General features: G+C 51.8%; 1 protein-coding gene across 2 annotated transcripts in view; it reads left to right on the forward strand.

Annotated features, from left to right (window-relative positions):
- The first annotated feature begins 1873 nt into the window (after nt 1-1873).
- The window catches only part of RAB6B (RAB6B, member RAS oncogene family), a 46313-nt gene continuing 24029 nt past the window's right edge, over nt 1874-24157 (forward strand). Inside the window, exon 1 of one of the 2 annotated variants that reach the window (XM_090284321.1) lies at nt 1874-2315. In XM_090284321.1, coding sequence (XP_090140447.1) covers nt 2246-2315 — 70 coding nt within the window. In that variant the 5' untranslated portion in view covers nt 1874-2245. Of the gene's footprint in view, nt 2316-18639; nt 18672-24157 lie in introns of those variants that run through there. The other variant, XM_090284322.1, reaches the window with a different exon arrangement.

Consider the following 24157-nt stretch of genomic DNA (forward strand, 5'->3'; position numbering starts at 1 on the left):
AAAGGTGTACTGAATCATCCTAATAGTTTTTTTGGAGGAATGTTCAAGCTTAACACAAAATTTGATGCAGATTCATTGCTCTACTCACTCAGTCATTTTGAATGCGATGGTGCCTACCAACCCCACTGACTAGCACAGTGAAGTCGTCATTGTTCACACGTGCGCATTCCAGTCCACTCTCCTTGGCTGCCAGATTACATCATGGCCTGCAAACCATTCTTCTGGACAGACCTTGCATATTTAGTACATATATTCACCAAAACAAACAAAGAAACAAACATGCACTAGAATTTTCATAACAGCATTAATATCTGTAATATTCAAGCATTGGAAACAACTGAAATGTCCTTCTAAAATAGATGGATAAATAGACTGTTATATTCACACAATGGAACAATATCGTCGTCGTCGGCAGCCGTCTGTCTCGAGAGACGATGGTGTAGCTTCTTAAGAGTCTATCTGCACCGCCGAGAATGGCTGTGCAGTCCGACTCGGGAGTGACACGGTATCTGTCTCCTCCCGTGTTGAATCGACATCTTGCGATGACGCTGGAGTGTCCTCTCCAGTGAAGCTGAAGCTACAGAGCCTGGGCAGGGTGATATGGAGGGTCTGCTGTTGCCCATGCAGCAGACTCCCCCTCTCTTTGCAGCTGAAGGGTCCAAGGGAAAGACGGAGTCAATACAGCTTGGCTTCAGGTGCGCCGCAGGAGTTGCCGGTGTTGACTACAACGTCAAACCGCCTTAGGGACTCCGGCTCCGGATTTTCTGTCGGGGTTTACTCCCTTAGCCTTTCCCCTGAAGAGGTATGCCGCAAGGCAGCGGAGGTTTTTTGGAGTCAGAGTTTTCCTTCTCTGATGTGCCCTGACTGGAAGATCGAACCAGCGACACTTAGCTCGCAGGCCGACGCTCAATCCACTGAGCCAAACCAGCCAGGGTTAATGGAACAATATACAGCAGTGAAAATGAGCAGCCCTTTAAAAAAACTAGATTACATGGTGGTAGGGCAGTTTTGTAAAACCTCAATTAATCATAATGCTTGGGAGTATTTCTGCTGCTTGGCCCTTGCTCCTTGTTTTCATCCGCTCACCATCATTGGGTGCCTTAATGGATCAGGTAAAGACAGAGGAATTGAGGGTCGTAGCTCTATCCTCTGGAAACTCATTGTCCAGATACACCTAATTATCAGGGTGAAGAGTGGTGTTGTCAGCCCAGCAGCCCCTGGGTCAAGGAACCCAGAGCACTGTCCTAGCAATGGCCATGCTGACATTCAGGGCGTCATTGCTTTCTCTCTCATGGGGCAGCTGATTTAGGATAAAATGATCCGCAGGAGCGGTTGGTTTGAGGTACCTGCGCCCATTACTGGTGCCTCCTCTCTCGCGAGCCAGGTCTGCGGGGACACCCATGGCCCCACAGAGGCGCCCAGAGGAGGGATCTGGACCTAGAGAGGGGAGGGAGGCCAGAGACCACACAGGGTGACTGACAGCAGAGCCCTCTGTACACACACAGTCCACCACACCCTGTCTCACCCCCGCCTCCTTCCTTTCCGCCTGCCAGGGTGGCTGCGCTGTGCATCGGTGTCACGAGACAGGGAGGAAGGGACTGGCATTTAGATTCAAAGACCAGAATCAAATGTACCCTGACAATTTCATGTCATTTTTCTGGATTGAAAGGAGGGATAGAGTGGTGAAGACAGACGTAGAGGGGCAACGAGAGACAGCCTGATTTGGGGTTCTGTTGGAGGCATAGCGGGGCCGTTCTCTCTCGCCCGGGTACGGGCAGTGGGTGGACCGACGCCCCCCAGCCCCGCAGCGCCACGGGCCCCGCATGACATCAGAGGCTGGGGAGAACGCAGAGCGCAGGCGCCGGTGGAGGAGGCAGGCGGGAGGGGGCTGAGTCGCGCGGCTGGGGAGAGCGCCCCTCCGCCCCGCGCGTGTCCCTGCGCCCCGCTCAGCTCGTGCCTCACTGTCCGCGCTGCGCCTCGGGCAGCCAGAGCGCCCGCCTCGCACCGCAGTAAGCGCCGCCCGCAGAAGCCCAGCCCAGCCTTCCTCCTCCTCCTTCGCCATAGCCGCTGGACACGCAGCCGCAGGCCGGGGCCGGGACGCAGCTGGGGAGGCAGGGACGCACGCAACCAGCCCTTCCCCCTCCGGCTCCCGCACTACCGGGCCGCCTCCCCTCGCCCTCCTCCTCTCCCCTCCCTGCTCCTTTGCTTCTCCTCCTCCTCCTCTCCCGGCCCGGCTGCCAGCACCATGTCCGCAGGGGGAGATTTTGGGAACCCGCTGAGAAAATTCAAGTTGGTGTTCTTGGGGGAGCAGAGCGGTAAGTATCCCGCTTATTCTCTTGGCTTGGTGCCGAGTCGACCCCCGCTGCCAAATCTTCTACCCCTTTGGGACCCACGGCCCCAGCTCAGAAAGGCCGCTTCAAGCCTGGGTACAGGGGAGGGATGGGCAGGTAGAGGTCGGGACCGGCTCGGGCGGGGCCGGGCAGGGGAGGGGTCAAGGATAGGGACCGAGAAAGCGCTGGGACCGGAGGTTGGGGAGACGTTGGGATGTGGGGTGGGGTCTCGGGGTGCGGGGGCGGGGGCAGGTGCAGGTGCTGTGCGACGGGAGGCGGGAGGGCGGCGGCTCGCTGGGCAGCGCCGGCCAAAACCTGAAAGCGTCGGGCTCGCTGGCTCGCTCGCATTGCGGCACTGGCTGCGGGCGACCGGGCAGGTGGCGAGGGTCTAAAAAGGACAGACGTCCCTCTAAGAGGAATGAGGTGGGTCTGGCATCGGCCATCCCCCATCCCAAAGCACTGGAGGGGTTCCCTGAGGACCCTTCCAGCAACTATGCGTAATTTCGGGCGTCCAGGCCCTGGGGCAAAGGGCCTGGAGGATAAGACCGACACCTGCTTCCTTTCGAAGAGGCAAGTCCGGACCGTGGGGGTGCCTGCTTCCCCTGGCTTAGGTCCCCTGGTTACTTCCCCTGGACACAGAAGGTTCTAGACCCACTGCTCTTCACCGGCATGTGTTAGCTTCTTTAAGGGTCTGGGGTCTGGATGATGACAGACAGCAAAGATTCCCCGATGCGAAGCAGATTTGGGGGATGGCATAGGGGCCCCTCGCACCAAGAGGCCCGCTGAAGCTTGATGCTGGACAGAGAAAGGACCAGGCGACACGCCCTGCCTAGCTTCCCTGCACCCCTCCCAGGAGCTCTGGCAGCCGATTCTTCCCACCCCCATCTCCCAGCTCACCGCCCTTCTTGGGGGAGGGGAGGTCACCGTGGCAGCCAGCCAGGGGCGCGAAAGAGAGGGGAAGAGAACCTGCTTCCCTGCTGCAAGAGGCCTCCCCTGGGAAAGCGTCTCTGAAACCCAGGTTGGCCCCAAGGTGGGAACACCAGATTGAAGAGCATGGACCCCTGTGACACCTGTAGGAAGGAGAGGTTCTCAGAACATACCTCCAGAGGCCTCTCACCCTGGAGCTGCAGGCCCTGCCCAGGTCTTCTAGCTCTAGCTCTACAGACCAGTCCAGTTCACCTGGTTTGCTGCCTTTCTGTACAAGGGGCCAAGACTTAGCAACCTTGGGAGAGCCTGTGATGTGTGTGCATGTGGGCAGTGGTGGGGCACAGGGCAACCTTGTCTGCTGCTGCCCATTACCTGGGATGGATGGTAAAGAGGAGAGTCCTTTATCAGAAGGTGGTCAGGCCCTATCCTGAGGATGGGGCATTTCAGAACAAGGTCAGCTCAGCCAGCCAGACCTGTGTCCTGGAGTCTGAGTTTCTGATCTTAATAGATTACAGTCTCAGAGCTCACCCACCCTCACACCCCACAACCCCCCAGCCAGGGTCTGAAGGTATTTCAGGGTCTTTGAATCCTAATGTCAGCCTTACTGGGCCTGGGGCCTGGGTAAACTCTGCCAGGGTCAGACAGCCTGGGAGTTGAATCCAAGAGCAGATTTGGAGGCCCCGCCCAGCTTCAGTTTCCGTTTCTGTGAAATGGTTACTTGAGGGCAGTCCTCTTACTCCCTCATGTTTCCCTAGTGCCTCTCACAGGGCCTGGACCCTGGTCGATTCTCAACCAGCATTTGTTTATTGCAAGTTGGAACACTTTTTAGTAAAGGACTAGGGCTTTCATGAGGAGGAGAATGTCTGGTGAGTTTCAGTGAAAACTCAGGGCTCTCTCAGTGTCCCTGATGGACCAAGGGCCCTGCTGCATCCTGCAAACCCCCTTGCCCAGAGTCCCACCATGAGCTGTTAACACTTCTGGGGCTGAAACCCATGTCTCCTGTTCCCAGTCACTGACATGTCATTGAGAAATACAATCAGATAACTTTGAATTGGGGAAGCCTGGAACTGGGAAGCCTCCGTGAGAGGGTGATGGTTGCCGCTATCTGGTCAGGCTTGGGGCTGGGTTGGGTGACCAGGTGGGAATGCAAGGCTAGTTGGTTGGGGGCAGGGTCTGTGGGTCCTTCGAACAAGGTCTTTAGGGATGTAAGGCTCTGCTGTATGTGAGATTGGTTACAGGTCATTCTGGCCCCTCCTAGCAGGGAGCCCTAGGCTCTGAGAAGCCGCCTCCTACTTGGGTGTGTCATCAGTGGGTTACCTTAGACTTTACAAAGCTTCCAGGGTCCCTGAGTTTGGCAGGGGAACGTATACATCTCTGAGTCTGGGGGGACTGGGGAATTACCACCACAGCCTCTACTGTGATGGGAGACCCTGATCTCTGGCCCTTAACTCCACTCTGGCTCTCCCTCCCGATGTGACCTCGGAGGGTCCCTCACCTTCTGCACACAGGAGACAGGCGAGCTGAGCTCAACAGAGCCTTCTAGAGCAGCTGGGCTTGCCTATATGAGCTGAGTCTGCTGGAAAGGAGCCAGGAGAGGGGGCTGGAGGGATGTGGCCTGCTCTTGTTTCCTGTGCCTGGCAAGTGGGTGAGGACAGCTGGACTCCCAAAAGGAGTATCCAGCCTGGAGCCTGGTGATGAGGAGAAGCATCAGGACTTCGAAGATGCTAAGGGTCTGGTTTGAGTGGGAAGCCCTTGCGGAGCCACTCAGGAGAGAACGCCTCCAGCCCGTGAGAGAGCCCCCGCTCCTGGCAGCAGAATGACTGCTGTCCCCTGGTCGCCGGAACACAGGCTGGCTGTCAGTGTCAGCCTGGCAGTGGGTAGGATTGTGGGGAGGGTGCTGTGGACGCAGGATGAAGGGTTTCCTTGCAGTAGGAATGCTGTGCAGTCATGCTGGTGCTTAAGTGGCTCTCTGGGCCTGCTGGTCATGCCCTTGTGCTAATGGCAGTGGTGGGGGACAGAGGGGGTGATGCACACCAGTCCCAACTGGGGCACTTGATGGCATCCAGAGATGACAGGCACCAACATGTGTCTAAGGAAGAAGAGTGGGTCTGTGGGTCATGTCTTTCTCCCGCTGGCATTCTGAGGGTGGTCGGGCGCATCTCAGATTGTGTGGTGAGGAGGGGGAATTGGATGTGTCAGCTGTGCTCTGGCCACCTCTGACCTGCCTTCCCTGAGACTCTTCCAGCCGAAGCAGGAAGATGGGTAGATACACGTTAAGGCTGCTTTCCCAGGCTAAGGCCAGCAGGCCAGCTCCTCCCTCTGACCAGCCACCTCCCTGTCCTGCCCCTGCCGCTGGTGCTGCTGCAGGTGCCATCCACATGGAGCACAATGGGAATGGTGTCCCTGGAGTTGTGTGGCCCAGTGACCCTGTGTGCAGCTGCCACTCAGTCCTTTAGTCATTTGTTCACTCACCCTTCTCTCCCTTCCCCACCTCCCTCTCTCTCCCTTCCTCCTTCCATCATCCATTTATTTAATCAGACCTTTGGGTGTCTCCCTGCCTCAGGAACTTACGGCCCACTGGGGAGTGCAGACATTTGTGGGTATAATACAGTAAAGGTCTGTAAGAGCTGCAACAGCTGCTCTGGAAGCACATGGCAGAGGAGGAGATGCCTTTATAGGCAACCGGCTGATACTCCTTTGCACTCAGTGCAGGGAGTAGGTCCTGCAAGGGTCCTGCCCTCTCCAGGGAGTTTTGTCTGTTCTTCTCCCTGCTCTGGAGAAAATGTGTGGGGTGGACAATGGCGACTCTTAGGTGTTTGGCTTGTTGATGCCGGGAAGGGGCTTTTCCTCCACGTTCCTCCCATTCCTCCAGGGTAAGGAGCATTGATTGCCTCCCCCACTTCTGCCTGGAGGGCTCACCCTCCCCAGCCCGTGGCCTGGCTTACCCTGACTCCTGCCCTCCCACCACCATACCACCCACAACTACACACGGAGCATTTGCTGGCCTGGTGGTTGTGCCTGAAGCCCAGACCAGAGCTTTTCTCTCCCCCACCACCTCCCAGACTGGCTGGCTCTGCTGTGCCTGCCCACCTGGGCACTTACCCTGTTCGTTTTATCCTGAGCGTTTTTATAAAACAGTCTCCTTCTGCTTCGTGATTTCTCCATTGTCCTCCTTACTCAGAATTTTTTTCTTAATGTTCATTAACTTTTTTCCTAAGTACAGAAATCCTAACTGAATTTGAAGCCCCTTACAGGCACCGTTCAGAACCTTAAGAGGACCAGGGCTCAGGCATCAGCCCTCCTCCTCATCTTCAGGAGGTGTGTGCTCCTAAATTATCTCAGTTTGAAAATGATGAGATTATCCTGCTGTTTGAGATGTGGTGGTGGTGGCCCATCAATAGATTAAAAGTGAAGGTAATCAAGGTGGCTTTGAAAAATAGGATTCTTCATCCTGACACCTGCTCCTTTCTCAAGAAGCAGATTTTTTTTACTAGCAATGCTTAAGAATCTTTCACAGACAATTAGGTCATTTAGTCTTGGTCCTGCCGGACTCACAGTTCATCTCATTCTTAGGGCAACCTCATCCCCGCCCCCCCCCCCCCCCCGAAGATGGATGAGAAAGCAGTAAGGCCACCAGAGGCGGGAAGGAAGGGACATATCAAACCTGAAGCCAACAGAGTTCACTGAGAGGTCTGGGGTAAATCACCAATCTGTCCTGCGCCTTAGCTTCCTGGCCTTGCTTTCTCTTCTTCCACTTTCTCTTCCGTCTTTAGTGTCTGGGATGAGAGCAGGAACCTTCAATGTTGGATTCAGACCCAGAACCTTTGCTTCATTTGCTTAGAAAGGTGTGTATGAGGTGAGAGAGTCAGGCACCAAGATGAGACTTCACCTGTATTTGGTATAAGAGAAAAGTTGCACCCTCAATGCTGATGACAGAGACAAGAGAACTAATCAGATGAGAAAAAAGAAATGGTTAGAATATGTTCTGATTGTGCAGATGTAATAGTAATTATCATCTTTTACATGATCTGATTATCATTTACTGCCCCCAAATTAGAATAATTCCCATTAAAATATAGCAAAATAACCTCATTGTCCTTTGTTACTTACTACATCCCTAAAATCAGTCCATGAATATTTATCCTTAGAGATGTTGCCCTGTCATTGCAGACTCGCCCGGGGCAGGCCTACAGGTGGTGTCATCTCTGCCTCATCCAGGCTGCAGAGCGACCCTGTCCTCCCCACCCCATGTCTTCCACTGTTGCTTCATTAATGAACCACTGAATGTGCAAGGCTGTTGATATCAATGTAAATAATTGAGAAAAATTATTGGACAGAACCATTGAGGAAGATGAGAAAAGGTTGGGAAGAACAGCAAAATTAATAAACAGCAGGGTGCACTACTGACAGACCACTGAGCATTTGCTCCACTGTCTGTCTGTCTGTCTTCCTTTCTGTTTCTCACCACAGAGAAGAGAACATGGGAGGAGTTGCAGGGGAGAAGTGCCAGACATGCCCAGATATGGGCAGAGCTAAAAGGGAAATGGTGGGGCCCCTGGCAGGGCCTGGGGACTTAAGTCCTGAGGAGATGGGTGAAGGAAGGCCAGCCTCTGCTTCCTGGAACAGGGAAGGAAAGGGTGAAGATTCAAAACTCCTAAGAGAGGTTCTTTACTGTTTCTTGTGGCTTGAAATTTCCAATTTCCTTTATTAATTGTTATAACTTTTGCCTTAAGCAAAATGGGATCTTTAAAAAAAAAGTGTTCACTGCTATGAATACTTTATCAATTTAGCAAAATGGTTTGTTTTTAGTAGAAAAGCATAGCTATCCTGGTCTCTTGATATTAAGCCAGTGGTGACTCCACCATCTGTACCCAGGTGGTGACATAGCCACGTGCCAGGCGGGGTCCATGAAAAAGCAGAGTATACCTTGCCCCTGCAAGCAGAAAAGAGCTTTAAAGCAAAGGCTGCTTCCAGGAAGTACATGAAAAGAATGTACCCTGGAGCCCAAGCAGGTTCCTGGACAACTGTGGGGAGTGGGGGCAGGGGCGGGGCTCCGTTTTGTGCCTTCTGTTGGAGACCAGAGCTTTCTTCCAGGGCCTGGACAGCCAGTGATGGGGCATGTTGCCTTGGTAGGGTTTCCCCAGAGAAAGGGGCTACCAGCATGAGGCAACCAGCTAGCTCTCCCAGCTTCTTCTGTGGCTGGAGATGAGGTGAGGGCAAGTCCCAGAGACTGGCTGGGCCTCAAACTGGGACTTTGTTCTGAAGGAAATGGGGAACTGGTGGAGGATCCCCAGCTGGGGAGTGTGGCTCAGTCACATCTACATGTAGGAAGGATTGTCATTCGAGGGCCTTGGAAGGAGATTGGACGGGGAGGGGTCCAGACTGAGTCTGTTCTTCCTGACAGAATGGAGCTCACCCTCCTGGGTTTCCATATCCTCCCCCTCGTTAACCTCAGGTGGCTTTTAGGACCACCCACTCTGCCTGAGGGTCTGCAGGGGCACCCTGTGATAGACATGGGATTCACCTGTTTTCAGGTCAGGAGACAGCAGATCCATGAGAGCCCAAGGACTCATTGCTGGTGTGGCAGGATTAGAATTCAAACCCTGTCACTGTGAGAAACACAGTGAGCTATTGGGCCTTGGGTCTCATGCCTCTAAGGCAGGTCCAGGCCAGGGCGCAGGGAGGATGGAACAGAGGACCACTGCGGCATTGTGGACATGAGGTCAGTTATAAATGCCTCTTAGGGAGTGTGTCAAGCTCTTTGCTGAGGAGGAGCCTGCAGATCACAGCATAAGGGTAGGCAGGAAGAGTCCTTTGATTCCCCCAGGCTGGTGGGGGGCACTGGAGCCCTGAGAAGGGAGGAGGGCAAGGGGGCTCTAGGAAGGAAGCTGGTTCTGCATGTGGGAGTCTGATGGAGCTGGGATTATGGAGTGCATAGCAGGCACTCCATCCTTACGCTGAATGAACTGCTTATTTGGGGTGGTTCAAAGGGAGTTCATAGAGAGCATGAGGGTAGTTTATACCCTTCAAAGTTAGCCCTTGGCCCACTGCCTAGAGGAAAGACCCTACCTGGTTTCAGCTGAGAACTAATTACTAAGAAGGGAATAACCAAACTAAATGTCTGGCCTCCTCCTCCCACAGCAGGCCTGGAGCTGTCAGGGCCCTGGAGACCCTGAATCTGTCCTGGGTTAGCCATCAGCCAGTTGTGTGGTTGGATAAGCCCCATCCCATCTCTGGCTTCCTCAGTGTGTCCCCAGATGCTACTGGACTGAGTGATCACTGAGGGATCAGGGTGTCCACCAGCTTCTTTATCCCCAGAACTTCTGCCAGCAGTCCCCAGTGCAGGGTTCTCTCTAGCCTGCTACCTCTTCTCCTGGGAGGCATTCTTGCCCACCTCCCAGGGCCCAGCCTTCCCTCAGGTAGTCCCAGGGTACTGTGGCTCATCAGTCTGAGAATGTGTTTGGCCCTGGTTGCCAGGCAACAGGGATGGGGCTGTCCTGCCCTTCCTACTGCTGCGGGCAGGCATTTCTCTGTACAGAGATGACCTATGATGACCTATGATGAGGACAACAAAACATGTGACAGCTCCCAGGTAGTTCAACTCTAGGACACTTCCTTATGCAGCCAGGTGGCGGGTGGTAAGCAGAGAGGCCTGGGAAAGGGCCAGCGCCCAAGGGAGTGTGCAGTGTCCCCATTAGGCCAGGCCAGCTTACTGACACAGCCCCAACTCCTACTCCAAACCCATATCTTACTCCATCCTCCTGAGGCTTCCTCCCCAGCCCTGCCCCTCACTGTCTGGATAGTGTTGGGATATAATAGGACCACCCTGTCCTCTTTTTCCTCACCAGACGGTAGGGTGATTATGACCGTGTTGGGGTTTCATGAAGATTGAATACATCAGTGCATGGCACATGGTAAACGCTCAGGTGATGGGCAATTTTGTTAATGAAGTAGTGACAGCAATCCCCTCTTTGTAGATGTACGAGGGAGAGATAGGTAGGGGTGCGAGGTTTTGAGAGTCATGGATGTGTCATTTTTGTGTCATGAGCTGCAAGGCGCACATCTGTGCAATCTGACAGGTAGAGCTGCATATCCCATTTTATAAATGAAGGATATGAGGCTCTGAGAGATGAAGGCTTTAAATGGAGTGCAGGACCCAGAGTGGTTACTGCTGAGCTGGGAAGAGCTCCCAGGTCACTGATTCTGTGGCAAGTGTTTTTCCTGCTGCCCTTCCTGGGAGGAAGTGGGACAGACTCACCCTGCTCCACTAGGTGGGACCCCCCCAAACCGGGCCCCGCCAACCCCCCCCCCCGGCAGCTCTTCACGGAAGAGCACCTCATTTTCACAGCTCTGGTCATTCCCCGAGGAGCTGGACTGCAGGGGCAGAGGCTTTGAGGTACTGTGATTAGAACAGTACTTGGCGAGGTAAGCAGGTAATAAATCTCAGGTGGAATGAGTGCTCCGTAAGAGCAAGGCTGTGGGCGTGGTCTGCTTGAATTGTAAGGCGGGGCTTCTCAGAGGTTGTGCCCAGGGAGCAGGAATTCACTGGCAGACAAGGGTGGGGGGCTTGGAGAGCAGAGGACCTGGCTGGGTCAAGGTCAAAGGCTGTGAAGGGCCTGGGGCTTCTGGGGAATCAGGAGTGGTACAAGGTGATGGACTCTGGCCGAGGTGGGCGTAGTGTGGTGAGCTCCCCTGGGCCTCCGTGCAGCTTCCTATCACTCCTGTCCTTGCCGGTCTTCTCTCCTTTGCTTTCTCCCATGGATTCCCTTGCTTTTCTCTGCCAGCTTCCAGCTCTCCAACAAGTTCAGGGAACCTTGAGCTCCTGAGGGAGGCAGTGATGTGTAGGGGAGAGCCCCCCTCTCTCCTTGGAGATAGAAACCCAGTCTTAAGCTGGGTGCCCAAAAAGCGAAGGGCAAGAGCCAGGGAGCCAGAGTGGAGGCAGGGGCTGCCATCCTGAGCCTCGCCCTAGCCTGGAGCAGGCAGCCTGTTCAGGCCAGCTGGTGCAGTTCCCTGCCCACAGGCCAGCTCATGGTCTGTTCTCAAGGCTGGAAGCCCCAACCTCCAAAGCCCTGGTGACTTCTGCTCCTTGCTCTTCCTGTCTCCTGTCCAGGCAGTGCCCATGGAGGTTACTGAGCACCACCTGTACTCCTTTACTGGTGTGGCTGGTGGGTGGAGAATATCCTGTTATGCATCACCAGTGATCACAGCGTGTTTCAGTCGCCACCCATGGGCCCTTTGAGCAGTGCCAGGTGAATTGTCTATGAGATCAGGCCACCCTGCTCAGCAGGGTCATCTCCAGAACTGCTGGCCTGGAAGCTGCCACAAGCAGCTCAGTTCAGCTTTGACCTGTGTGAACCCCCTCTGGTCCCCCATTGTCCCACTCCTGGGGCTGAGGCAAGACCAGAAGATCCATTCCTGGTTCACACAGGTCCCTCTGGGGGTGGCTAATTGTGAGTAGTAGGAAAAATGTTCCGTTCCCACCCTGTGGCTGACTGGGGGGGAGTCAGCCCTGCACAGACTGAAGAGGGTGAAGTGGGGCATTTAGGACAAATGCTTCTTGTTGACTTCCCCCTCCAATGAAGAGAGAGGGCGAGTGAAGAAATGGAGGGAAGACAGAGCTGTGAAAGTACTGAGACAGAGGAGGGAGGCGCTGCCACCAGACCCAGACAGACCCAGATGAGCCACAGCCACCCGCCTTTGATGTCTGTGCACCAGGGCTTTGAGAAGCCGGAGTGCTTTGCAGTGCTAGACAGTGGCGCTGTCCATTGCTGGGTTCTGACCAAATAGAATCAAAGGCTGAAGTTTCCTGTAGAGGCGTTACTGCATGTTGGGGCACAGGAGTGATGGGACCAAGTCTGTATTTGTGTGGAGGACAAGGTGAGGAGGGGGCTGCTGCTTTAACAAGGGCTGATAGAGAACCTGCAGCCAGGCAGGAAGGGTGGAGAGCAGGGCCCTTACCTTGTGCTGGGGATGAGGCAGGACATTCATCAGCTGCCCACGCCCGGCTTCTGTGAGCAGATGGAGCTTCGTCTCTCCCTCCTCAAGGCCAGCGGTCTGTGCTGCACTGGGACCCTGCAGTTCCCAGGCGGGGCTGCTCTGAGTGGGGCGTAGTGTTGGGGCTGGGAGATCTTTGTTTAGTTCTGCTCTTCTCTGAGGAGAGAGCACCTCCAGGAAGGGTGTCTCTTTAGGGAGAAACAACACTGCTCCCGAATTAGCCACTTATTTTTTAGGATATTAGCACCAACATCCAGAGATTTTTCCCTGATTCTAATTCAGTAAGTCCCCCTACCACTCCCCCGCATCCAGCCAAAACACTGCAGGCTTCTGCCTAGATCAGAATATGAAATTCATGTGTGAAAAGGTGCCCCGCTAGCCTACTCATCCTGCTTCTCTCCCACCTACATCAGAAGGCAGAACCCCCAATGTTGGGACAGAATAACTTTGCTCCTCTCCGGCCCCCACCCACCATGCAGCAGAAGGGCCACTCTAAGCCAAGGCTCTGGTGTGGACAGCAGTGTTGACTCATCCACCCACCTCAGCTTGGGAGAAGGCTGGGTGTGACATGGGAAACTGGGCAGGGCAGTGTGCAAAAACCCACAGTGCGATAGACACAACAGGGGTCAGCCTCTGCTCACCCACAGCCTCCATCCAGGCCAGCTAGTAGCTTCAGTCTTAAGGCAGAGTGACCTGTGAGGTTCTGTTGAGGGTGATTAGCTACTTCACCACTGTCGGAAAGGAGGCAAAGGCTGAGTGAAGAGTAGAGGCAGCATCTCTCAGGAACCTGCAAATATGTGATGGTGGAGTGGATGTGACCTGAGGGGACCCCCAATGAGTCACACCCTTACTTGTCTACTCCCCTTGAATACAGATGGCACCTGAGACATGCTTCTAGCCAATGAGATGTAGCAAAAGTGATACGATGTCCCTGCCATGATTGTTTCTTTAGACAACTTCTCTTGCTGGCCTTGAAGAAGTGAGCTGCCATGTTGTGAGAGGGTCTGTGAAGGGGTCACATGGCGAGCAACTGTGGGTGGCCTCTAGGACATAAGAGCAGCCCCTGGCCCATAGCTCCCAAGAAAATGGGGACCTCAGTCTCCCAGCCACAAGGAACTGAATTCTTTCAGCAACTGCAGGAGATTGGAAGTGGACTCTGAGCTCTGGAAAGCAACACAGCCCAGCTGATATACCATGGTTGCAGCTTTGTGAGACCTTGAGCAGGGGACCCAGATAAGCTGCACCCAGACTCCTGCCCCACTGGAACTATAATGTAATCTTATATGTTGTTTTAGGCGACTGAATTTGTGGTATTTGTTACACAGCACAGATAACTCATACAGATAGGATGAAGATTTCTAAGGAAGGAGATGCCTTAGAGGTGCCCTCATTTTGCAAACAGGGAGTTGGAGCATCCAGGAGGGTTTGTGACCTGCTCCTAGTTAAGCAGCTGGCTGGGGCCACCCATAGGCACGAGGGAGGCCCCTGGGAGCTGGGTCCTGGTTCTCTGTTAATGCATGTAGCCTTGAGCAAACCTTCCTGCTTCCTGCTTCTTGATTTTTCATGTCACATGATTATACATTCTTTGGGTGCCTTCTTGCTATCACTTGGTATTCTGAGGTCACTGTGATCTGTGGTCTTTCCAGAAGCCAGGCTTCTGTGCCTTGGTATGGTTTACTCCTTGCTGCTCCTGGGCACTTCTTGTGTTATGTGGATATTTCTGTCCTGGGCACAGTTGGGTAAACCTTACAGACTCAGAGAAACCTCTGAGATGGGACTCTTAGCTGTGCACCAGGAGAGATACTGTCTGGCCGTGACCCTGGTGCTGTGTGCTCTGGGGCCCTTCTTCCCTGCCTTCACAACTCTTCAGCTCAGTGAGCAACTTAGACAAGATCAGCTCCAGAGCTCCTGATGACTCCTGCCATCTGTGGTGCTGCCTTTAAGAAGGGCTCCTTAGGGACCTGGAGCTTGTGGGACAGGGACAGGTGAGCCTGGCTATCATCTTCTTGTCCTGGTTACCCAGGCATTCAAGTCCAGTGGGCAGATGTGAGTACTGACCCAGCTCTCCTGCCCCCTTCCCCTAGCCTGGCCCTCTGGCTACACGAAGGCCTGACCAGTGTCATTTCTGGTCCAACAGGATTGGAGACACAGTGTCCCTCCATGCCTACTAGGTGGTCCTGTGCCCCCTTCCAGTCCTGTGGTCCTTGGAATCTAGAGTGCCTTTTCCGTCCCAGAATAGTAAGCATCACCTGGAAAGCTTTCCGTACTCTGAGTGAATCCTGAGCAGGTGGCTTTGAGTCTGTCCTGTTGACTGAATGGGGAGGTCCATTCTTCTCTTACCAGCTGGCTCTGGAGGTGCGGGGCCTGGGCTTGCGTCCGCTCCCCCTTGTCAAAGCAGCAAGGGGAAAAACAGCGAGCAGGCTGTGTGAGGGAAGGAAGAGAAGCTGGGCCAGCAAAGTGCTGGAAACAGCTTCCTGGGCTCATGGAGCCCTCAAGGTCGGCACCCATGGCTGTCTTCTGAGGGCTTTCTCTGAGAAGGAAGGGGTGCACATCTGGGAAGATGCCCTGCCTACAGCAACCTACAATCTGCCTGAGTGACGTTGGTCTCATGGCCAGGCCACAGCTGTGCCCCCATGGGTGGGAGCTGTGGGTCCATTGCCACAAGGCCCCTCTGGCTGGACCTCAATGGACAATCCAGGAAACACAGGCCATGCCTCTCAAGACTCCCTCTCCCCATTCTCACTGCCCACTCTTCTCTCCCTGTAACCAAGGCTTTTAACATCAGTGCCACTGGCAGTTTGCTTGGCAAGAAAAGGTTAAACATGAGCATATATATTACTTTATCCAACTCCATGCTGTGGATGGGCCAAGAGTTCCTATCAGTTAAATCAGCCACCAAATTGCGTTAATGTTCGCTTTGTCAAAAGATCAGCTGGAGATGGGAATTAAACATACATACACTTCTCTCAAACATACGTATACTCACCATGTATTAATTCTTCACAGCACCCAGGCAGCCACTCAGACACATGGACATGATTGGCATGTGTCGGGTCTGACTGGAGCTGGGCTGAGCTCCAAACCCATTGAAATGGGCTGCATTCTGCCTGCCCGTCTGGCTATCCAGGAACGCCAGGCCAGAGGGTAACTGTGTGTGCTGTGAGCAGGAGCTCCTTTTCTGAGCTGATGTTGGAGGGTAGCTGTCCCTCACATCTAGTGGCTGCTGGTGATGGTATTGCGGTGGAACCTAGGGGGTAGACCCTGTATCTATTTGAAGCCGACAAGAGTGTTTGAGATTACTCAGGGAGACAGAGAGGGTCCAGACAGTGAGTGGATCAACTGTGGTTGGGAGAAGCTCTGCAGCCCACTTGTGTGGTCAGAACTCAGGCGGTTTTCAAGAAGCCTTGAAGACATTGTCTTTGTAAGGTTCTTAGTTTCACAGCTAAGACACCAGGCGACTAGAAAGTTCCCACATACCAGGGCTTCTGGTGCCTACTTCACTGAGCACGTGTGCATGTGTGTGTGTGTTTGCATGTATTTCAGTGCACATGCATACATGATAGTTACACATGGGTTCTGCCCACTGAGCTGACTTATCCAGACTTGCTGCATCTCCTGGCCTGTGGTTAGAAGGGCTCCCAGCAGTTCCCTAGTACCCAGCTCAGGCCTGGTTCAGTGTGAAGACTAAGTTGATGCCAAGTACAATTATGTTCTAGCTCCTTGGGAAAATGTCATGTTGACCAGAATGTTTAATCAGCACAATATTTCCTGAATGTGCCAGGAATCTGTGAGAAATGGATGTGTGCATTTGTGTGCATAATTTTAAAAACCAGCATTATTTTGATATAACTTTTAGCTTATAGAAAATTGCAAGAATAGTACCAAGACTTCCCATATGCCTTTCATCCAGAATATTAACTTTTTACTGTTTGCAGAGGATTCATAACAGTTTTGTGAGGCAGGCACTTCTGCCCCCATTGTAAACATGAGGAAGCTGAGCCTCAGAGGATAGTAACTAACCCATGATCACACAGGAAATAAGGGGCAGAGCCAGGATTAAAATCCAGGTCTGTCAGACTTGAGTGCATGTTCTGACTGTGTTGGATGTAGTGAATGTGTGTGAATGGTTAGGTGTCCTTCTTCTGCCCAAAGAACTTCCTTTCTTAGGCTATAGGTCTGCTACAGTGAATTATCTTGGCATTTGATTTTCTTTATTTTACCATCATTTTTGCTGGGTATAGAATTTTGTGTTGACAATATTTTTCTTTTCGTCCTTCAAAGATGTAATTTCATTTTCCTCTGGTTTATATCGTTTCTTTCAAGGTAACAAGATTTTTCTTCTATGTTTTCTTAGACCTGTGATCCAACATCTTGTAGTAATTTTTGTGTGAACAGTCAATTATAAAGAGATTTCAATAACAGCAAAATCTTACATATCTACCCAGGTAGTGACCATTTCCGGTGTTCCTTATTCCTTTGTGTAGATCCACATTTCCATCTGGTGTCATTGCACTGTTTCCTGAAGGACATCCTGTGACAGTTCTTGTCATGAGGGTGTGCTGGTGATGAAGGCTGTCAGCATTGTGTGTTTGAAAAGTATTTCTTCTTTGTTTTTGAAAGATGTTACATGTTATATCTGAAAGCTATTGGATTCTATGTTAATAGGTTTTTCCTCCAGTACTTTGTAGATGTATTCCATTGTTTTCTTGCCTGCATTTTTCTGAGGAGAAATTGCTATTGCTTTATCATTGTTTCCCTGTACATAATATGCTCCCCCACTACCACCACTGGTTTCTCTTGTGATTTTTCTCTTAATTGTTGATTCTGTGCAATTTGTTTATGATGTGTCTTGATCTGGTTTCTTTTATGTTTCCTTTTGTGGGGTTCATTGAGCTTTCTGGATCTGTGAGTATATAGTTTTCCTCAAATTTGGAATATTTTCAGTAATTATTTCTTCAAATATATTTTTCTGTTGCCCCTACCCCTAATCCTTTGAGGACTCCAATTCATGTATGTTAGGCTATTTGATATCATCTCACAAGTCACTGGTGTTCCAACTATTTATTTTTATTCTTTCTCTGTGTGTTTCAAGTTTGCTGATACTTTCTTCTGCAGTGTCTAATCTTTTGTTAATCCCATCAGAGTATTTTTATTTCACACAGTATAGGTTTTTTACCTCTAGAAGTTTGAGTCGTGTCCTTTTTAATATTTTTCTCATCTCTGTTTAACTTTTTGAACATATGAAATACAGTTCAAATAATTTTTTTAATGTCATTACCAATTCTAACACATGTCAGTTTTGGGTTGGTTTCAATTGATTGTGTTTTTCCCCTTGCTAGGGGTATATTTTATTGCTTCTTTGCATGCCTAATAATTTTCTTATTGGATGCTTGATATTGTGACTTTTGCCATGTTGTATACTTGGTAATTTTTGTATTCTTATAAATAGTCTTAAGATTTTTAAGCTGAGACCAGGGTGGAGCTCAGTCTGGAGCTAATTGTTACCCAACATTGAGGCACAGCCCAATGTCCTGAGATTAGAGCCCAATGTCCTGAGATTGCAGAGGCTTTCCCCTGTGCAAATGAGTGGGAACAGGCACTCTCCCAAGCCCTGTGTGGATACCACGCACTGTTTGCTTTACTAAAATGGAGTAAAAGAAACAGTGCGTGGCACACACTTACTAATCAGTCCTCAGCTGAAAACTTGAAGGAGCCCCTTTGCAGACCCCTGGAGTTCTCTCCCTGTGCATCTCCCTCCTCTCTGGTCCTCAGTCTCATGAATTCCAGACTCTCAGCTCAATCCAGAGAGTATGCCAGGCTCCACCTGGCTCCGCATCCCTAAGCTGCAGCCTGAAAATTTCTCAAGAAAATAATTTGGGGGCAGTTGTGGGGCTCATCTCATTTGTTTCATGCCCCTCAGGGGTCATTGTCCCTCAGTGTCTGATGTCTAGTGTCTTGAAAATCATTATTTCATATATTCTGTCTGTCTTTTGGTTCTTTAAGGTGAGAGGATAAATCTGGCCCTTATTACTCTGTCTTGACCAGAAGCTGAAAACTAGGGCCCTTGGTTTTTCATTTAGTCATTTATCTGTAGGGCATATCAGTGTGGACCCAGGACTGTGAACGTTGACTCAGGCCGGGGATGTTAGCACCCTTGATTTTCATCAGTGATGCTCATCCAGTTGATCATAGAAACATGTAGATTTGCCCTTTCAGTGGTGACGTAATTTCTGCACTCTAGGCTCTTTTCAAGAACTTCTTGCTTTTCCACTCTTACAAAAAACTTAGCAACTAGTTTGGTTTTATCTCATAAGTACTGTGAATATTACAGTTGGTCATGTATTTTTACTTTTATTTTTAGTTTTTACTTTGACCACGAGGGAGAGCAAGCCATCTCTGAGCCTGACTTCAATGACTTGAGTAAGATGATATAAGATGTATTTCAGTAAACAAAGTTTTCACTCCAGCCTTCTCTTTTGAGCTTACTTCTCCTTTGCCTTATATCTATCTCAAAATTCTTCATTGTCAACAAGGGAAATCTCTCTCTATCCAGCTGATTTATATAGGCAATTAATATATAGAGTCATGATTGGGGGAGAAGAGGATATCTCAGGTCAGGTGTAGACTCCCTTAGACGCTCCTGGTATGGGCTGGGCAGGGATGATCTGCAACACCCTAAAAGCTCATGGGGTTCTGGGGGAGAGAGGGGCCGAGGCCAAGACCAGACCAGAAGCTAGGCCTGGAGACTTTGGAAAGTGAAGGGATGCTGGGGAGGAAAAGAAGAAAAGCAAAGCTGAAAGCTCTCCATCAAGCAAAAGGAGACATAGCCCAGCCTCCCCTGTGGCAACAAGAGGTGCTGGTGTGACCACCCAAGGCTGGGACCTCTCCTCACCCAGCCCTGCTGGCCCCCTGTTTCCTTGGAACTTACATCTTTCTGCCAAAGGTAAAACCTCTGGGGAAAGAAGGAGGAGGTGGGTCAGGGCATCAGTGCAAAAAGGGAGACTGAGGCTGGACCTCCAAAGCCCCAGCCCCAGTTACCATGTGGTACCTTTGCAGGCCACCCTGTCCCTGGAAACCACAGGGCTGAGTTAAGGTGTTCAGGAGGAATGACTGGGCAGAGGGCGGACCATCTAGGGAGTACCCTGTGGGTTCGAAGACACCAGGAAAGCTCTCCTCCTGGATTCCTAGCTTTTCTGGGTCACAAGGACCTTTCCTTTCCTTTGCCTTTCCTTTGTCTGTTCTCATCCTTTCTACATGGCTGAAGCATGGGCTGTTATCAGATAGGACTCTTTAGGGCTCACTCCTCCTGTTCCTTCCTTCTTACTCTCATGGGAAGCTGAGACCCTGAGCGGGGGCTGTGGCAGGTCCACAGTCCACAGCCAGCCAGGGGCACCTGTGACACCGGAACTTCCTCCGGCCCCGCAGGCTTTCTCTTCGTCAGCAGCTGGGTTGGGGGTAGTGGATGACACCCTGTAGCCCTGACTCAGGGCAGGCTTTCCTGGCTGGGTTCGGTGGGCTTTGAGAGAGGAAATGGGACAGTTGGAGGACAGTGGGGAAGCGTGAGGGTCAGCAATGGATCAACATCCCAACTGGAGCAGGAGAAAGGGCCTTGGCCAGCCCAGCCCACCACTGTCCTGCCCCTTCTGCTCCTTCCTGCCCTCCTACCCCCTCTGTTTTTTCTTTCCCAGGTCCTTTAGTGACGCCCAGGTGGCTGAGCATCCTCTGGCAGAGGGAATTAACACACTTAATTAAAGTGTCCAATGAAGAGCTTTGCATATTTCTTAATTAACATCTGAGTCTTAAGGGGAACAGTTTGAAATGGGATTTTTCCTGTTTCCTCATTTAGCGAATAGTGAGCCAGGCGGCCCTCAGGGCTCAGGTGGGAGCTGGCAAAGCCCTGGCCTGGAGCCCCCTTTTTGCTCACTGGGTGGCAGGGTGGGTGTGGAGGGGGGAGCCCAGCCCCCAGCACCCCATGCTTGTTCAACTTGCAGGAAGATCGGGGCTGGATTTTCTGTTTTGTGAAAACAGAACAAAAGAAAACAAGGATGAGGTAGATGTAGCTGATGTTTCTACCCGTTCTTGTTACCCCAGGGCCTGGGGGCTGTGCACCCCATAGTAAGGCCAATAATGGAGGACTTTATGGACAAAGGTTTGCAGGGGCATGGTGGAGTCCTTGTCCAAAGCCCCTGTGGAGCAGGAAGCTGAGCCAGGATGGTGTGGCCTCCTTCCCAGCTGCTGGGCAGGGCCGGAGCCCCTCGGCAGGCAGCCCTTCCCAGCACTCACACAGCATTTCCCATCTGTGTCCTGCAAACTGAGCTGATGGGACAGCTGAGTCAGCCAGCACCTCATTGTAGGGACGGTCGCTGGCCTGAGAGAGCACATCTGCCTTTTCAGCTGCGAGGGCTACCATCTGACAACTGCAGACACTCTCTGACTGAGAGACTGTGGGCCTGTCCCAGGCCACCAGGGTAGCCTAGAAATGGCACTGAGATCTGCCAGGTCTTTTCGGCCTCCCACTCTGAGCCCGGTTCTGTGACCCTGAGGGGGACCAGACAGGACCCCACTGTTCAGCAGTGCCCTGGAGCTGGTGTGGGTGGTAAGGGAGAACATGTGGCTGAGAGCAGATTGTGGGCCAGGTCCTGGCTCGGCTCAGCAAGGGGGCCACCTCGTGTGTGGTGCACTCTGCCAGGTCTCAGCCGGCCCTCCACAAAGTCTCCAGCTAATTTCTTGTGCTTTGCCTCGCATTCTGCTCCATTTCTGGCCATCCTGACACTCTCTCCACCCACACCCACATCCCCCATGGAGGTGACAGGGCAGAGAGGGATCCTTCACAGAGGGAGACGGTGTCAGCATGGGAATCTGGAGGCTCACGGCCCACTCGGCTGTCAGCCTGTGGCCTGGGCACAGGCCAAGCCCAGGACCCCGGGGCAAAGGGGCTTCATGTGGCAGTCATGGAGAAGTGTGGGTAAGTGACCACTGTATGCAGAGAACACCTCAGCATCACATTGCCGACTCTGTCCAGCCCCTCCCTGGACTCATTCCCCCTTCTCCACCCATCAAGAGCTCTCCAAATGCCACCTCCTTCAGGATAGGGGAGATCGCTGCTATTCCCCAGCAGAGGGTGACCTTGCCTTCTTGTTGGCCACATCTGAGGTATTTGCACCTGAATCGAGCTCCACCCATGGACAAGGGCTGATGGCGGGCAGAGGTGCCCGTGCTTTCTCACTGTGAACTGCCCAGCAGGGACCAGGCACACAGTGTGTCCCCAGTGGGTATTTATTTGCAGAGTGGACAGAGGGACCTCACATCCTCTGCAGCTACCTAGGAGCCACCCCAATGTACAAAAACTTACTTACCTGGGACCTGCCACTGAGGTGGGGTCTGGGGCTCATGGGAGGCTAGTGGAGTGAGTGGGCCCCACACGTGAGGTCCCAGTGGGTGCTGGTAGCTGATTACGAAGGGCCAGCATTCAGTTCCTGCTGCATGGGTGGAATTTCTACGGAGTGTAGGACTGAGCTCATCTGGGCAGCCCACTGGTATGCAAGACCCCTGAGCCAACAGCTCACACTTGGATAAGAAAACAGTTTTCATGGCGATGTCACTGATGGAAAATAACCTTAGATCCTCGGCTCATAAGATTGAATTGTCAATCATGATATGATTTTCTTCTGAGTATGATGCTAGTACTGGGTCTTTGGTATGACAGTTTTTTTCTTTTCTTGTTTTAGAATAATATTTTAGTTTTCTATTACAGTTGACATACAATAGTATATTCATTTCAGGTGTACAACCCAGTGATTAGACATTTATATAACTTATTAAGTGATCACCCTGATAAGTCTGGTAACCATCTCACACCATCCGTAGTTATTACAATATTATTGACTATTTTCCCTTTGCTGTACTTTACATCCCAATGACTATTCTGTATCTACCAACTTGTACTTCATTCTTTTACATTATTTTTAATTGTATTTTCCATCACCATTTATCCCCCCGTACCCTCTTCCACCTCCACCTACCCCTCTCCCCCACAATTACCACACTGTTGTCCGTATCCATGACCAACTTACATTTCTTATTCTTAATCCCTTCACATTTTTCATTCAACTCCCCCCCCCCCCCCCGGCAGCACCCTTCTGATCTGACAATTTTAAAGAAAGCTTGTATGGGTGACCTGAATCCAGGGTAATACTTGGTGTTTGCCCTTCATCCAGGTTGTTTGGGCTCAGCAATAACTCCATATTCTGCTAGTCACAAAGCCAAGTGACAAGGAGGTGTCCCACACTCTCCTCTGACTCTGACCAGTCACTAGGTGCTGTCGCCCTCCTCTGCTCGCCATTTCTACCAGCCCCCTGCCTCTGCTTTAACCAAAACCTGACATCTCTCACTGAACTCCTAGCCCTAGTCTTCCCCTGTAGGCCGTTTCTCCCATAGAATTCTAAGTTTTCTTCCCAAAGCACAGTTCTGTTGCTCTGATTACCTAATTCTGTGTAACAAACCACTCCCAAACTTAGTGGCTCAAGACAGTGAGAACCTTTACCTTGCTTAGGAATCTGTAGTTCGGGCAGGTCCGAGGAGGGAAAGCATGTCTCTGTTCCACTCGGCATCAGCTGGCAGCTTGAAGGCTGGAGGCTGAAGCCATTGGAAGGCTCACTCGGCTGCCAGCTGTGGCTGGGGGCCTCTGTTTCTTGTCGTGTGTCTCTGTGGTCTCCCTCTTGTAGGCTGCATTGGGCTTCCTCACAGCATGGCGGCTGGGTTGAAGGGACAGCTTCCAGAATGTGAGGAGCCTGAGCACTCCAGACAGAAGCTGGGCTGCCTCTTCTACCTAGCTGTGGGAGTTGCACACAGTGCCATTTCTGCCACAGTTGCAGGCCTGCCCAGATTCACCCCTGAGTATACTGTCAGTGGTGCATTGCAAAAAGCACGTGGGATGGGGATTGTTTTGTGAGCCATCATGGAAGTCGTGTACTGCCATTGTTCCCACCACCCCTCTGCTTAAGACCCTGCTGAAGCTCCCAATTCCCTTGGGAGAGAATCCATGCTCCTTGCTGTGGCAACACAGCCCAGCTGTTGGCCTCTGCTCTGCTGGCCTCGCTGCTCTTGTCAGCCTGCCTCCTCCTTCCCTCCACAACTGGCCTCAGAGACAGAGTTTGGTTTAAATCAACCCTTTGACCACATGGAGTTTCCTTGAACAGTATTGGTCACTTAGCTCTCTCCTCTCACATCTGGTCTGGCGCAACTTTCCCGGAGACAAAGCTCAGATATGGGGGCCTCCAGGTGTGTCCCCCATAGTTGCCTCCTGTCTGTTCTCAAACTTTTTATCTCCCTGCCTCTGTGTTTGCTCACACTGGTCCCTCCTCCTGGAGTACGCGTTCTCTCCCCACCTTTCCTCCGTTTGGCAGCTGCCTTGCCTTCTCCATACGGTCTTCTGGACTGCCTGGTCACCTGGGCCCCTGCCTATTGTGATCTGCTCTGCTGCTGGTGAGACCTTTCTATGAACCAGCACAACATCATGCATGACGCATGGACTTTGGTGTCATATCTGGGTTTGCATGCCAGCTTCACTGCTTACCAGCTCTGTGGCACTGGGGACAATAATTCATTGGGTCGTGACAAGGATCAACGGAGGGACCCTAAGTAAAGCACCTAGTTTCTTGTCTGGCACTAAGTAGAAGCCCAGTAAGAATTCGAGTTCCTATTCCTTCTTTCTAGAGTTTCCTGGTAAATCCTCAGTAATGAATTTTCTCATCCTCATTTGGTTGAAAGGAAAAATGAATCTCTTTGCCTAGTGACGTGGGATTAAACGACCAGAAGATTACAAGAGTATTGCTGAACCACAAGCCAAGATTAAAAAACAAAACAAAACTTGATAATGATTTGGCCACTTATTTTTAATAAAATCC

The sequence above is a fragment of the Furipterus horrens genome, unplaced genomic scaffold (genome assembly GCF_987537825.1).
Source record: "Furipterus horrens unplaced genomic scaffold, mFurHor1.1.pri manual_scaffold_7, whole genome shotgun sequence".
NCBI lineage: Eukaryota > Metazoa > Chordata > Mammalia > Chiroptera > Furipteridae > Furipterus > Furipterus horrens.